Below are 13,985 nucleotides of genomic sequence, written 5' to 3' on the forward strand. Positions count from 1 at the left end.
AAATCAAATCCTGAATCTAGTCCTGGTCTTGCGTATCCTAGCAGCACATCCTTCAGGATCTACAAGGGTCTCTCTGCTCCTAGTAACACTGTTTATATTACAAGAGCAACAAATCTCTTCTGTTTAGAGGCACTTTCAGAGCAACAGGCTAAGCTTTATCTTTATTTTCCCCCCACTTTCTTTACTTCTTCTGAAGACAGTCCTTTATGTAACAGGGCATGTTTCTAAAATTCCCGGTAAGTGCATCACATGTACGTGTCAAGTCTGTGTTTATGCAGTCATCACAGTAAAGCACACGGCCCAAGAGCACATAGTAATTTAGCTTTGCTCAGTTATGGTTTTTCTTCTGTTGACCTCCAGAAAATAAAATTTTCATGGAAACCCAGAATATTACATATTCTGAGTAGCTAAAAATATAATCTAAAAAAGTGATGCAAATCATTTCCTTGCCTAGTGAGAATGCCTTATACTTAGAGGGAGGGTCATCTGGCTGGTCTGGAATTAGCATTAAGGTCTCCTAACATCATCAGTTATGAAGGTGCAGTCTGCAATGGCAAGCTATCTGCTTGTTCTCAACATCAGTACTCTTAAATGTCTTCCTCTCTCTGTGACCCCGTGAGCCTCAATTTCTTCATCTATGAAAGGGGATCTGCAGAGTTTTATTTCTATCACACTGGAGAGTGTGTCAACAGATTGTATAACAGATGTAAAAAAATAAATACAAACTCTTCATATGTAATTCTCCCCAAGTGTAAACCATCATTATTCAAAATGGCATTATTTGCAGATTTTGAACTGTCTGCTTTTCATTAACTATGAATTTAGGGAAATACTATTTAAAAAAAAAATCTCTTCAGATGAAACAAGGGGGAAAAGAACACATGAGCTAGGCACAATGCTGCCAAACTTGTGTGTACAATGACACCTGGGTGTGATAATCCACACAGAACTCCCATCTGTTATATCTTAATTTACCCTAGGCTGTTTCAATTATGTGACATTGTTCATCGTTTCTCAATCTTTTCAAAATATTCCTTCTTCCTTTTTTTTAAACTCATTACCATCTCAGTTATGTAACAAAACATTAACTACTGTCTCAATGAGGCAACTTTGCTGAACTCCTCTAAGAGGAAATAAAAAATGTTAACTATAGAGAATTTTCTTGGGGTCAGGCTACCTTCCAAACAAAACCAAAACCCAGTGCCGTCGAGTAGATTCCAACTCATAGCGAACCTACAGGACAGAGTAGAACTGCCCCACAGAGTTTCCAAGGAGCGCCTGGCAGATTTGAACTACCGACCTCTTGGTTAGCAGTCGTAGCACTTAACCACTACACCACCAGGGTTTCTGGCTACCTTCCAGGTAACGTAAATAAGAAATAATCAGAGACGCAGTAATTTCTACAGATACTAATAAGCATTATGCAGAAATAGAGTATGTCTGGGGGAATATTAGAATAAACAAACATGCTTTACTGCAAAAAATCTACTATGCTAAGTTCCTAAGAAGGGAATGAGTATGAGAGGCAACACTTCCCAAACTCATCTGATGCTTTTTGTTCAGAGTGTCTCAGTAGACTGACGCTCTATGATGGAATAGGATTTCGGAAATGCCAGCCTTGAGAGTTCAGTTCATCAGATTTGTCAATTGTAACATCAGACCACATGGGTGCCAGTGCAGCCATCTGCATGTCACTGCACAAGTTGTCCTGAGTTACCTGGCTGCATTTTAGTTCAAATTTGGAGGAATCTGGAAAAAGGTTTTCCTTTTCTTTCCTTTTTTTTCTTTTTAACAGAATGAATGTTCTACAGCCCTTGACTCTCTAGCCTTAAGCACGCTTTCAGTTGCACATGCCTATACACACAGAGGCACAGCTCTGCGCTGGCCAATCAGAAATTCTCCCTATTCCAGGAGCAAACACTTCATGCACTTTCATAGTCCCATGGCTTTGCTCATGCTATGACATCTTCCTGAAGGTTCTTTCCTTTTTTTGCCACTTGCCTGTTAAAATCCTACGCACTTTTCTCAATGTTCAATGTTCACCCTCAAATATTTCTCCCTCAAAGTCTTCTCCAATGGCCCTGGCTAGAATGCAAACCTTCCCCTTACTCTTCTGTCACTGCACTTCATATGTGCTTCTCCTTAGGGCAGTAGTGCTCAAACTTGACTACATTAGAAATATCTAGGGAGCTTAAAAAATACCATAGCCTATGTCTCGCCCAGGGATTTTGACATAATTGACCTGAGCGATGATCTGCATACTAGGATTTTTAAAAGTTTCCCTGTGAGTCTAATACCCAGCCAAGGTTGAAAACCACAGCTTTAGAGCACACGGTAGTTTATTTCTGTAGCTTACAGACCTTAATCCCGAAAACAGGTTTAAGATTTTTCAGAGAAATTTAGCTCTCTCCCTGTTCCCAAGAAAATTTTTTGAATGAAAAAATAAAATAAAAATCGTGGCTTATAGTTCCAATGGTGATGCTGATCTTATAAAAAGTTTTTCAAATTACTCTACTATCCCATTCCTATTTGTATATAAATTTTATCATTAAGGAAAGTGGTTCACAAATCTAGCTATGAATCAACATAAACTGGGGGGCACGTAGAAGTATAGCAAAGCTTTCTGCCTCAGACCTGCTGAATCCGAATCTCTGAGGTTATGGCCTTTTTGTTTTTGTTTTGTTTTATAAGTGGGAATTCTAATGTTGATAGTAAACCGATTCATTTTGTGAATCACCAAATTAAAAGAGAGGTTTATAATCTGTGGCTTTTATAAAAACATTTACTCATAATAGTGATGTTTGGGGTGGGTTCAGTAATTGACCACAGTCTCATAAATCTATCCCATGAAAAATATATTTTTGTAAATAGTCATACATCCCAAGAGAATGCACATTATGCAGGTGACTCAACTGTAATTCAAATGCCTATGGAAGATTTATTATAACACTTTTCATGTCATACTTGTAGTGGAATTATAACTTGAACTGACCAAATATATGTAATTATATTCAGGTTCTACTAAAATAACTAATTTCCTCAAGTCAGTTAGTGTGGCACTAAATCAATTATCCAAAAGGAACTGGGAAAATGTGGGCAGTCATTACGGGTGTAATACTTCATGTGTTAGGCAATGAAGGTAAAACTTTTTTTTATTTTTTAAACCAGGAACCTCAGGCATGCTACAACCTCAGAGTCAGGTGAGTCATATTTGGTTCATGGGCCACATGATAGTCATCTGGACCTCACTGTTCTGTTAATATTTATTTATTTTTCCTATCCTCACTGGTCACTCAGACAACTTAAACAACGTGAAATAAAGACCTAAATTATGTGTTGTCTCTTCAATGGCTGAATGAACTACAAATGGAGTAAGGAAAGAAGATTCAGAAAAAGCTTGAGGGCCTTCAGAGTGGATTAATTGCATTAATTGCCCCAACTGTATATGCTTCCCTGTATCTATAACCACTGGTAACTCCCTCCTACATCAACTTGGGCATGTGACTTGACTTGTCCAATGGGACAGAAGAAACTTAACTCCATCGGAGGCTTGAAAAAGTGTTTGTGAGTTTCCACTTCCCCCTCTCTAGGATCCCTGCTATCACCATGATAACATGTCCACGGTAGCCTGCTGAAGGGATGTAAAGGGCTTATAGAGGAGAGCCAAGTCTGCAACTAAGGTCATCCTACACCAGTCAGCCCACAGCAAAACCCACCATCTGGCCACAGATGCATGAAAGAGTCCCATGGAGACAACCATAGATCAGCAGAACCACTCAGGTGACTTGTAGATACACGTCGTTTTAAGTCACCAAGTTCTAGGAAGATTTCTACACAGCAATAGCTGACTCAGCTGTCTTCAGTGTTTGAGGGGCTGTCCTGTGAAAGACAGCATTTGAATTCTTACAATTCTCCTGAGAGAAAAGAGAACTGTAAATCAAAGACTGCAGTAATTCGGACACAGATTCTCATTTTAAAAAGTACTTTCTAAGTCAAAGTTGTCCTAAGGTTGAATGGACAATATGCACTGAGCTCCCTGATAATAATAATAATAATAATTCAAGTTGCGGTTGACTCTCCTGCATTTGATTCAGTCAATAGTTATTTGTTTCTTTAGCTGTCTCTTTAATGCTATAAAATTGTATATAAATTATCAGTACAGATGTGCTGTAAATCATACAGATTTTAGCTAATGTAAGAAACAAACACAAAAACCAAGTACCTATGCCCCTAGTAATCCTCTTGGATAACAGATGCCAAAATTCATAGCCAAGCCTTAGAAACCATCATTCACTGTGAAAATGGAAAGAAGATAACTGTGAGGACCTAGCAAATTATTCATTTGATCATTCATTCATTTCAAGGGTCACCAGCTAGAAGTCTGCAGCTGGATTTTATTTAGTCTGTCTGTGTTTTAAAAAATGTGAATCTGAATGTCCTTTGTGTCCCATCTACTACAGTTTCCAACACTTCCTACTTCATACATTTATAGTACCAACCTGGTCCCTGGAGGCACTTAAATTTGAAGACTAGGTAAGTGCTTACTTACGAAACACACCTACCAAAAGTCAGGGAAATACAAAGATCAATCTAATATTGTTTCTAGCCTCAGGAACCTTACAGTTTTGTAGGACAGTTGATACTCAAGTAATGATAATAATAATGAAGAAAGTAAGCTACAGATAAAATGCGGTGGGATCTCGGCGTTAGGAACAATTGGACGCAGCTGGACTGAGCAGGAAATACTTAATTAGTAGGCCCAGATATTGGCAACAGTCTCTTTTTTCTGTCTTAGGTTGTGTTACAGTTTCACAGAGATGTTGTTTCTGGAATAGACATAATCATTTACAATTTTTGTTAGAGGAGATCTAACAAACAGGTGGTCCTAAAAAGTCATATATCCCTATAAAAAAAATACCAAACCTGCTGCCGTGGAGTCGATTCCCATTCATAGTGAACCTACATGTCGGGTTTTTAAGGCTCTAACTTTATGGAGGCAGACTGTGGCGTGGCTGCTGGGTTGGAACTGCCCACTTTTCAGTTAGCAGCTGAGTGCTTAATGACTGCACCACCCAGGGCATTACCGTTTTTATCCAGTTTGTTCCAAGCTCTTTGCCCTTTAAAAGAATTACATTAAATATTAAAATTTTTCAAGCTGAAGTGATGATTTTCATGACAAAAGCTCATAACTCAGTATTTATAAACAATTGGCTAACAAATATACAATTAATTTTTAAATATCTGTTTTGATTGATTAAAAAAAAACACATGCACACTTCTAAAAATAACATTCTGAGATCCTAAAGGCTAATGGTGGCATAGTGGTTATGAGTTTGGCTGCTAACCATAAGGTCAGCAGTTTGAATCCAGCAGGTGCTCCTTGGAAATCCTTTTTGGAAGTTCTGTCCTATAGAGTTCCTCTGAGTTGGAACTGACTCAGCAGTGGGTTTGGTTTTGGTTTTGGAATGTTACCAAAGTGACTCCAGCTAATGCCAGTTTGACTCAGAACTAATGCTTCTCCATTGCCAGAGTATGGCTTTATAGAGCAGGCTTGGATTGTTACAAGATAACAAATCTGGAAACATTACCATCTGTTCCTTCAAATGCACGGTGACTTGCCCCATAGTCTTCCAGCAGCTCCATTTCAGGAAATGTTGGATTTTCCTCAATTAGAGCTCATGTCCAAGTGCCCATAATCAAATACATAAATAAACTGAAGCTTTCCCATGAGAACTAACTGTCAAAATTATGTTAAGTCCAGTCGCAGAATTGGAGAGGTTGGGTTTATAAATACTGCAGAGTTCTTTAACCTTATTCCTTCTCTACAAACCTACAGGTCATTTTCTAAACAAGCATCCACCAGCATGACTTTTTTTTCATGGTATTTCACCAAACACTACGTGTAACAAGCTGATTATAATAAATATAATTTTTCCAGATGAAATCCAACCATTAAATTTTCCTCAGCACATCATTTTACCTGTGTGATTTTAATTGTCCTAATTTCAAACATTCTCAATCTTTGAAAAGCCATTACTAAATCATACCAATGGCCAAGATAAACACAAATTTATCACCAAGCTGTTCTAGCTTAGAAAACACGATTTTTGTAGCTCCTGAGCAAGAGTTACTTTCACATGCTTTAATCTGCCCCTTGTTCCTGGATCCATAACCAAAATTAATTGTGCATTAAATGGAGTTTCTACAAACACACGCAAGTAACTTGCCTAAATATACAGTAAGGTTTCAATAAACAGTCACAATGAATACTAATACCTACTGCTAATGATGATCGTAAGTTCATTGGAGGTAATTTAAATTTTTGTTAACTGCAGGTGAAATAATTCCAAAGACAATAAATTACTACTATCTGACAACACAACAAATTACAGTTTATCTACTTTTGCTGACCACTTTAAAATTAGAGTACTTTTATCACTATTGGATGATGTCTGATAGTTTTTTTCATGATAAACATGACTTGCCATATATTCAAATAGGTCATTGTTTTGCTTTGATCTAATTTTAAAAGTCACTTTGTGTCTGCTTTTTGCTCTATAACTTATACAACAACCTTTTACCAGGAGCAATAACACCCTGGCCTAGACAACAAAAAGATCAATTTTTTTAGTAAGTATGCCTGTTATGAAATAGGTTCTATTAACTAACATGCTGTACTACAGTATCATAAACTTTGAATTCATTTCGATCTACCTTCCAGAAGTAGTTTTCACTTTCATAGCAAGGGAGGATGACCTAAATATAATTGAATATAATTGCTTTGTTCTGTCAGTTAATCACAATTTACATTAAAATTATTGGTTAGATTTAATTAAAACTTGAATCTATGTCAAACTTGAAGGTAAATTCCCTCACTCTCTTTTTAATGAATTTCATAACCACTTCCAACTTACAGCCCAAAACTGGTATAAAAAAATTTTTTTTTTCATAGGTAGAATAAAAAGTTATATTTCAGAATTTAGTTGCTTAGACCTTTTGCTCTGAGGAAACTAATTACATAAAAAAGAGAGGATACTGAATATATTATATTACTTCAGCAGTTCATAGTTAATTTTTTCTAGGTAATTTTTTTTCACTGATGATTTTGCACTAAATCATATTTCTGTCTAAAGTATGTATTCTGGGGAGAGGTAAGGGTTAAGAGAGGAGTCAATCAAAGAATATCATAAGTATTTAAACACTTGTGAAACAAAAATGCCAATATCTAGCAATGTACTACAATTTCTTTACATTTTTAAGTGACTTTACATTTTACATTGTTTGTTCAGGTGTTTTATTGTCCCCCAAAATACTGTGGAAAAATGGACCTGAAACATCATAATAATTGAATCTATTTAGAAACTTTGCCTAGTAAACTACCATAAATTGGTGAATCAGTCAGGTGCTAGACACCTCATTAATGTATAGAAATCTGAAACACCTTGTGGCCCCTGCATGTCAATAACTTTTGGTTCATCTATGACATGAATATTAACACACTGAGCTTAAACATGGGAATAAGATTTGTCGCAATCTAAAAGGTTTACAATTTTAACAAATACTTTATGATATTTTTCTATAACGCAGAGACCATGAACCTTGAAGTTACAATTCAAACACAGCAGTAGGTTACCAACCATTGATCTCCGTTAGGTCCACAAACAAAATTAGGATTTGCCTTTCTTTTCCTAGGCTTTTTTTTTAATTTCATTCTACTTCTTTCTGCATCTCTGTGTGAATAGGATATGCCTGCCAAAAACACACTCACAATTCCTTCACTAGCAGATAGTTGTAAAAATAATATTTTGAAAAGACAGAAAGAGAAGAAACAGTGTGTTCCAAATGCTGTGAAGAACCCAATACGATTTCATCAGTCTTGGGCTCTGGCAACCATTCGACTTGCACTTTATTGTCTCAGGTCCTGGCTGCACAGACCAGTGCTCAAGTCTATGGCTGATAAGGAACCATTTGCACGATTTTGTTTATGGCGTTTTAGTTACCTCTAGTGGAAAATCACCACAAAAATAACTTATCCATTTTGGAACCCTGAAAGAGGTTCAAAAAGGTGCCAGTTTCAAAGAATGCTAAATAGGGTTTAACATATAAGAATTATTTCAATTGATTTAATTTTTTATTGATTTCATTCCCTACCTGCTCCTAAAAAGAATATGAAGCAACAAACAGGAAAAGATGTACATAAAATAGAACTTGATACAATCGAATATTGAATCAAGTAGGGGGACTTGAACCCAGACTTAAACTCTTCAAGGAAGCGAAATTCAGATCAGGATTATGTTCATTGATGCAATTTTATTAAAAGAAACAAATTTTTCTTGGTATTAAAGTCCAAGTTTGATTTATCACATGGAAAAATAGAAATCTTACTAAGCAATATGAGTAAGAAAGAAGATGGAACTATCTTCAGCAATTGTTTTATGGAAGTTACATGAAGTACTTCATTTGAATGTATTATGACTTGATAAAAGGCACAAGCATAATATTAAGACTTAAATTGATGAACCCACTTATATAAAAAAATTAATTATTTTGATTCAGGTATAAAACTGTCTGGTAATAAAGAAAAAACAGGTTTTTAAAGCCTAAAGAAATGTACAGATAGAAAAAAAAAAAACTACAAAGAAATGTACAGATAGAACATATCGGCAATTAAGCGTTGATTCACACCTTAAATTTTACAGATTGATGCAATTTTACCTTGAGTTCTTTTGTAAGTGCTAAAAAACAATGTTCAGTGTTGTTGATTAAAAAAACATCAATAAACTTTTGTGAAAGTGTTCCCTTTCTCAAAAATGATAAAACCTGAGTGGAGAGATCATCGTCTTCCTGCTACGTGAGTCAGAGCAGCAGGGGTGTTGGCAGGCAGAATCACGAAGTGGTGTAAGATGCACCATTTGTATGTACTCAGGGTTGAACATTCTCATGGGTCTCGAAGTTCAATATGATGTGCATGAAATCAATAATATAAGCGTCCACCTATGCCATAAAAAAACTTTGCCTCTATTCCTTGCCTCACAGACCTGGTGTGAAAATGCATATCAAAAATTTCCAAAGAAGATTTTTTAAAAAATAGATTTGATAACCTAGCTCTGTGAGAGGACTGGAAATCATCATTGTAGTAGACATTCTCAAAGATGGAATTAAAAAAAAAAAAAAACCTTGCTCTCAGTTCCCTCAGTTAAGTGTCAAAAAAAGGTATTACTGAAATTTGTCTTTTCTACTGAAACCTCCTAGGACAGTATTATCTCCATTGTGGTACCCATAGTCTGCCTTGTACAGTTCTTATTTAGGGTATATACGAGGTGATATGTCATGTGAGGGCAGAGATAAGGATTTTTTTCCATGTCTGAGCTCCCAAGTGTCCTAGCACAGTAAATAGACACTTGTGATCAATCAGAGAAGGCTTGGTGAATTGAATTAATGCTATGGGTTCAACTGTAGGCAAAAGTAGCCCTAAATACAGAAATTTGGAGGAGTATCAGTATGTCAGATATTTAAAAAAGAAAAAAAAACCTGGACTTATCTGTCTTAATGCCTAAAATTTAAAATGAAATGTTTCCAAATAGATAAAATATATTCACAAAATTTCTGCTCAACTTATAAATTGCCCCGCTAACACATATGGGACAGACTCGCACAGATCTGTTTACCAAGTGGATTGAGAACCAGTGTGCAAGGACCTTAGGCAGTGGTGTACAAATAAGTATGTATTGAAAGGAAAGGCCTGTTACATGCGCCTCCAACCAGAAAGAGTAGGCCTGAATAAGATACCTTAATGCAAGACACTGGACAGTCCAGGGAAAGCCTAAAGGGACAGGGTATCCAGGAAAAGAGGTTGACAAAGAAAACGAAGCGGGGTGTAAGAGTTAAAGGAGCCAAAGGCCAGTATAAACCACCTTCCAGCCTGCTCTAAAGCAAAACTAGATATTAGGAAGTCCATGCTGTATTTTATTGAAGATTGGCCAAAAACTTTCTCTGAATAATTATGCCTAGTCATTTTTATCCTTTTTTAATACACTTTCTACCTCCCTTTTCTACTCATCACAATCATCAGACCCTGAAAAAGCAAATCCAGCTGTCACCGTACCAACAGGCCAATCCCGCTCAACATCTAGCCTGAAGCTATTTTCAGTTAGTGACCCATTTCTACACTTTCTTGAAACAATTGCCTGGTTGAAAGTATGATCTCTTTGGTAGTTGCATTCTCTCTTCTACATTACCAGGATCATGAACCAATCATTTGAATTTACCAAATTTTATTCTAATTATCTGAGCAAAGGATTCAACTTCCATAAAGGATCTGTTCTTTATCTAAAAAAGAATAGAAACAGAATAGAAGGGAATTGCAACTCTGAGTAGCATCTGAGCATATAATTGATCGGGAAGGGATGATAATTTGGCAGAGACCAGTAGTGAAGGACCACCTGATTCAATCCCAACAGCTCCCCAGTTGGGCAACACACTTCAGATGATGCCTAAGGGGATCTGGCTGGATCCAACACAACCCTGCCTTCCCACCCTGCTATAGAGATGTCCTCTTTGAATGGTACCACAGTGGGGTGGGCTTCAGAGTCTTTTGTCCAACTATCATGCCTTTCTGAAGTCATAGACATAATTGGGGGAAAATAGAGAGAGCTACATAGGGTTGGGAGAACTTGTCAGGAAAAATGAGAAGTGAGCCCATGTTTTAGGAGTCATTGTGGATTTTTTGGTTGTTTCTCCAAAGGAAGGTTTTAAAGCAGATTTAATCTAGCACTTTATTTATTCAAAAACATATTGTTGTTATAAATAATGCTATGCAAATGCTTAGTTCATACGTAAAAAGGCCACATTTTATATAATCACACTCCTTGAGATCCACTCTTATTATATAACAGCCACCAAATGTCAGGAATTCCATCCATAAACTTCTATTATCCTGTAGTTAATTCTAGATCAACAATTGGTAGCTGCAACTTGACTGTAACATTTCGTATTGGGCCTGTAGTGTCACAACTATGTGGAAAATATTATTTTGTGAGAAACACAAAATTGATATGTAAATTTTTTATCTTATGTTTTAAAGGCAGAAATTGCATATATTTTCCAGCTATTTTACAATTCGGAATTTGGAATTAAGAATTTTAAAGTACACAAGAGGTAGCGTTAAAGAATCAAGAGTTAGAGTCAATGAAGAACTTGCTGCTCTCTTAAAGAAAGAATATCCCTCCCCCCAAAACAAAACCTTAACTCAATCCGTTATACTGAATCTCCATCTTGCCTAGCCATAGCTTCCACCACAGAATCAATCCACAGACTCCACCACTGTGAAAAATCTCTCCCATTGGCCTCTTCCTTCTTTAACTGCTATTCTGACAGTTCTGAGCTAGGTATAAAATGTACACCCTAGAACAGTAGCAAACAAGTTCAAATTTCTCCCCCTACCCATTACTCCAGAAAGGTGTAGCATTCACAGCACTAAATCACTGCCTCCTGAGTATATTCAGTTCAAAAAACCAAGATCAGTGTTTCCCATTTAGAGGGCAATGGCACCATCGAGAAGAGCTAGGGATTGCACAAGGTTTCAAAAGTTTTTCCAGTGCCATGTCATTCATGTGCTTTAATAGCTGAGATGTTTTTAAAATATATTTTGAGGAGTTGATAAGAGCTTGTGCAAAGAGTTTCATTAAAGAAAAAATAAAAAGACTGCTTTGCTACATGTAAAGCTACACTTTAGGTACTCTATTACTTTGCTGTAGCTTAGTGCAAGAATTCCCAAGTTAAGGATGAAGACGAGAAACTACTGTTCCTGACAGCCCTGGAGCCACCTGGAATACAGCATTACTTACCTAAAGATGGGTCTTTGGAGATGTTTCTTCCTGATTGTGACATGGTCATCCATTTAAAGGTGAAGGTTTAACTTCTTCCTGGAAACCACTCCAGAAAAATCCAGGGAGGGAAAGTGGAAGTTTATTCTGCTCTATTGTGCTTCAAGGAGCCCAGAAAGGAAAAGTAGTTTCCTCTTTCTCTTTTTGGGTGCTGGGAGAAAACTTCCCTGCTCGCTGCCAGCTGAGCAGTGTGTCCATAGAGGCCACATAAGACAGGCACGGTGGGGCACTCCCCCACAGAGCAGGGTGTGCAAAAACCAAGAGTCACGTTGATCCGGGCAAGAGAATTGCACGGGACCCTCAGAAACAGAGCAAAACAAATAGAAAACTCCCTACCCCGAGTGACACCCAGGTAGGAGCTGCCTAAATTTTTGGAGCCATGAGAGCACTCCCTCCACATGCTGGTCAAGCTCCGAAAGGCTAAGTCCCTCCCTGTCTTTAAAACAGGCTGTTCTGAGGCTCAACTCTTCTTCTTCAAAATAAAAGTTGGACAGCTGGCTCAGCAGTCCCATGTGAGTACCCTCTGCAAGTTTGTTCTGTTAAAATAAGAACTGTATACACATTGATGAAGAAAGATGGGCTCGGGCTGCATGGCTGGCTCCTCTTCAAGAGATTAGAATTACTTTATAATCTAGCTTTTATGCATGCTGGATGAAGTGTGGAGACGTCTCATCATTTTTGGCACTCATAACCTAATAACCTACACGTGGCTGAAGTCAAAGATACCATTTGAACAGATAGAAGCTCATGTGAAGCTGGCCAGAGCTCCAAAAGTTAGGAAAACAAAAAAAATTGCTCAATCCTCTTGGCGACACTGTACCTAGATGTCTGTACCCACATGTGGTTTTCCAGCAAAGAAGGGAGACTGCAAAAAAAATGATGGCAACACACACACTTTTTAAAAGCCTCAAAAGCTGTCTGGGAGCCTAAGGTTTTTATGTTATATGATTAGATTTAAATATACAAAAACAGACAGCAGGTATAACAGAGAAGTTGTAAATGGCTAAAAAATAAATTGATATTAAAAATTGTTTTCTTTGGAAGACGTTTACCTACACTTCAGGATCTCTTGTTCTGGTTACAGATCTGGCAAAACCTCAGGTTTTAATGTCACTTATTTTGGAGATTTTCCTGTATCTGAATCACTAACAAAATTCCTACTCACTCAATAATGTCATGAGATTCCAAGCAGAGGTGTGGTTTATAATAAAATAAACCATCTCAAAGCATGATGAAGATATTTTAAGTATCTACATGTCATAACTACATGTAATAAAAGAAAAAAAAAAAAACTGAGTAACAGATACGCCCTTAGTTGAATGAGCCAAAAAATGAGGATCTAGTGACATAAGGGGGATATCATCTATATGGTTGCAATCTGTAAATTTGGAGGCTCTCCAAATTCTTCCATAGAAGTAAGAAAACCTTTCTATTTTTTCCTCCTATATGAGTTACAGAAGGAGAGCATAAGTGAAAGGATATCAGCAATTTTATTAAGCAGTTCTAACACACCAAGAAATAGAAGAAATCTGAGAGAGCACTGAACGAAAATAAGAGTGAATGGGTTCTAGTCCTTCTCCTGGAGTCCCTGGATGGCACGAATGGTTAAGCATGTGACTTCCAACCAAAGGTCAGTTTGAAACCACCCAGAGGTGCCTCGGAACAAAAGTCTGGTGATCTCTTTCTAAAAGGCCATCACCTTGAAAATTCCAGTAGAACTGGAATACAGTTCTACTCTGTAAACACAGGGTCACCATGAGTCAGAATCGACTTGATGCCAACTAGTTTTACTTCTACCATGAACATGCTAAGCCATTGCAAGCAAATTTCTTGAGCTTTCTGAGCTTGTTTCCTTGATTGTAAAATGAGGTATGATATTAATTGAAATATAAATTTCTTCCCAGGTTTAATGATTCCATTGTGTTATTTTAAATATGATTAGCCTGCCTCTTGTGAAGAAACTAGCATAGAAATCATGATGCCTAATAGTCCAGAAACTGCACTTTTTATGTATACTTACAAACAAACAAAAGGAAGATAATTTTATATTACATATGTATTTGGAAACCCTGATGGCATAGTGGTTAAGAGCTATGGCTG

The 13,985-nt window shown here is 37.1% G+C and overlaps 1 protein-coding gene across 5 annotated transcripts in view; it reads right to left on the bottom strand.

Moving 5' to 3' along the window:
• Positions 1 to 12,409, bottom strand: part of PDE1A (phosphodiesterase 1A) — a 300,656-nt gene extending 288,247 nt beyond the window's left edge. For all 5 annotated transcript variants that reach the window (XR_007517882.1, XM_049887595.1, XM_049887593.1 and 2 more), the window contains exon 1: positions 11,847 to 12,409. Coding sequence is in view for 4 of the 5 variants with exons in the window: in XM_049887595.1 (XP_049743552.1) it covers positions 11,847 to 11,899 (53 nt within the window). In the remaining variant the exon portion in view is untranslated. The remainder of the gene's footprint in view (positions 1 to 11,846) is intronic.
• Positions 12,410 to 13,985: the final 1,576 nt, after the last annotated feature.

The sequence above is a fragment of the Elephas maximus genome, chromosome 6 (genome assembly GCF_024166365.1).
Source record: "Elephas maximus indicus isolate mEleMax1 chromosome 6, mEleMax1 primary haplotype, whole genome shotgun sequence".
NCBI classification, from domain to species: Eukaryota; Metazoa; Chordata; class Mammalia; order Proboscidea; family Elephantidae; genus Elephas; species Elephas maximus.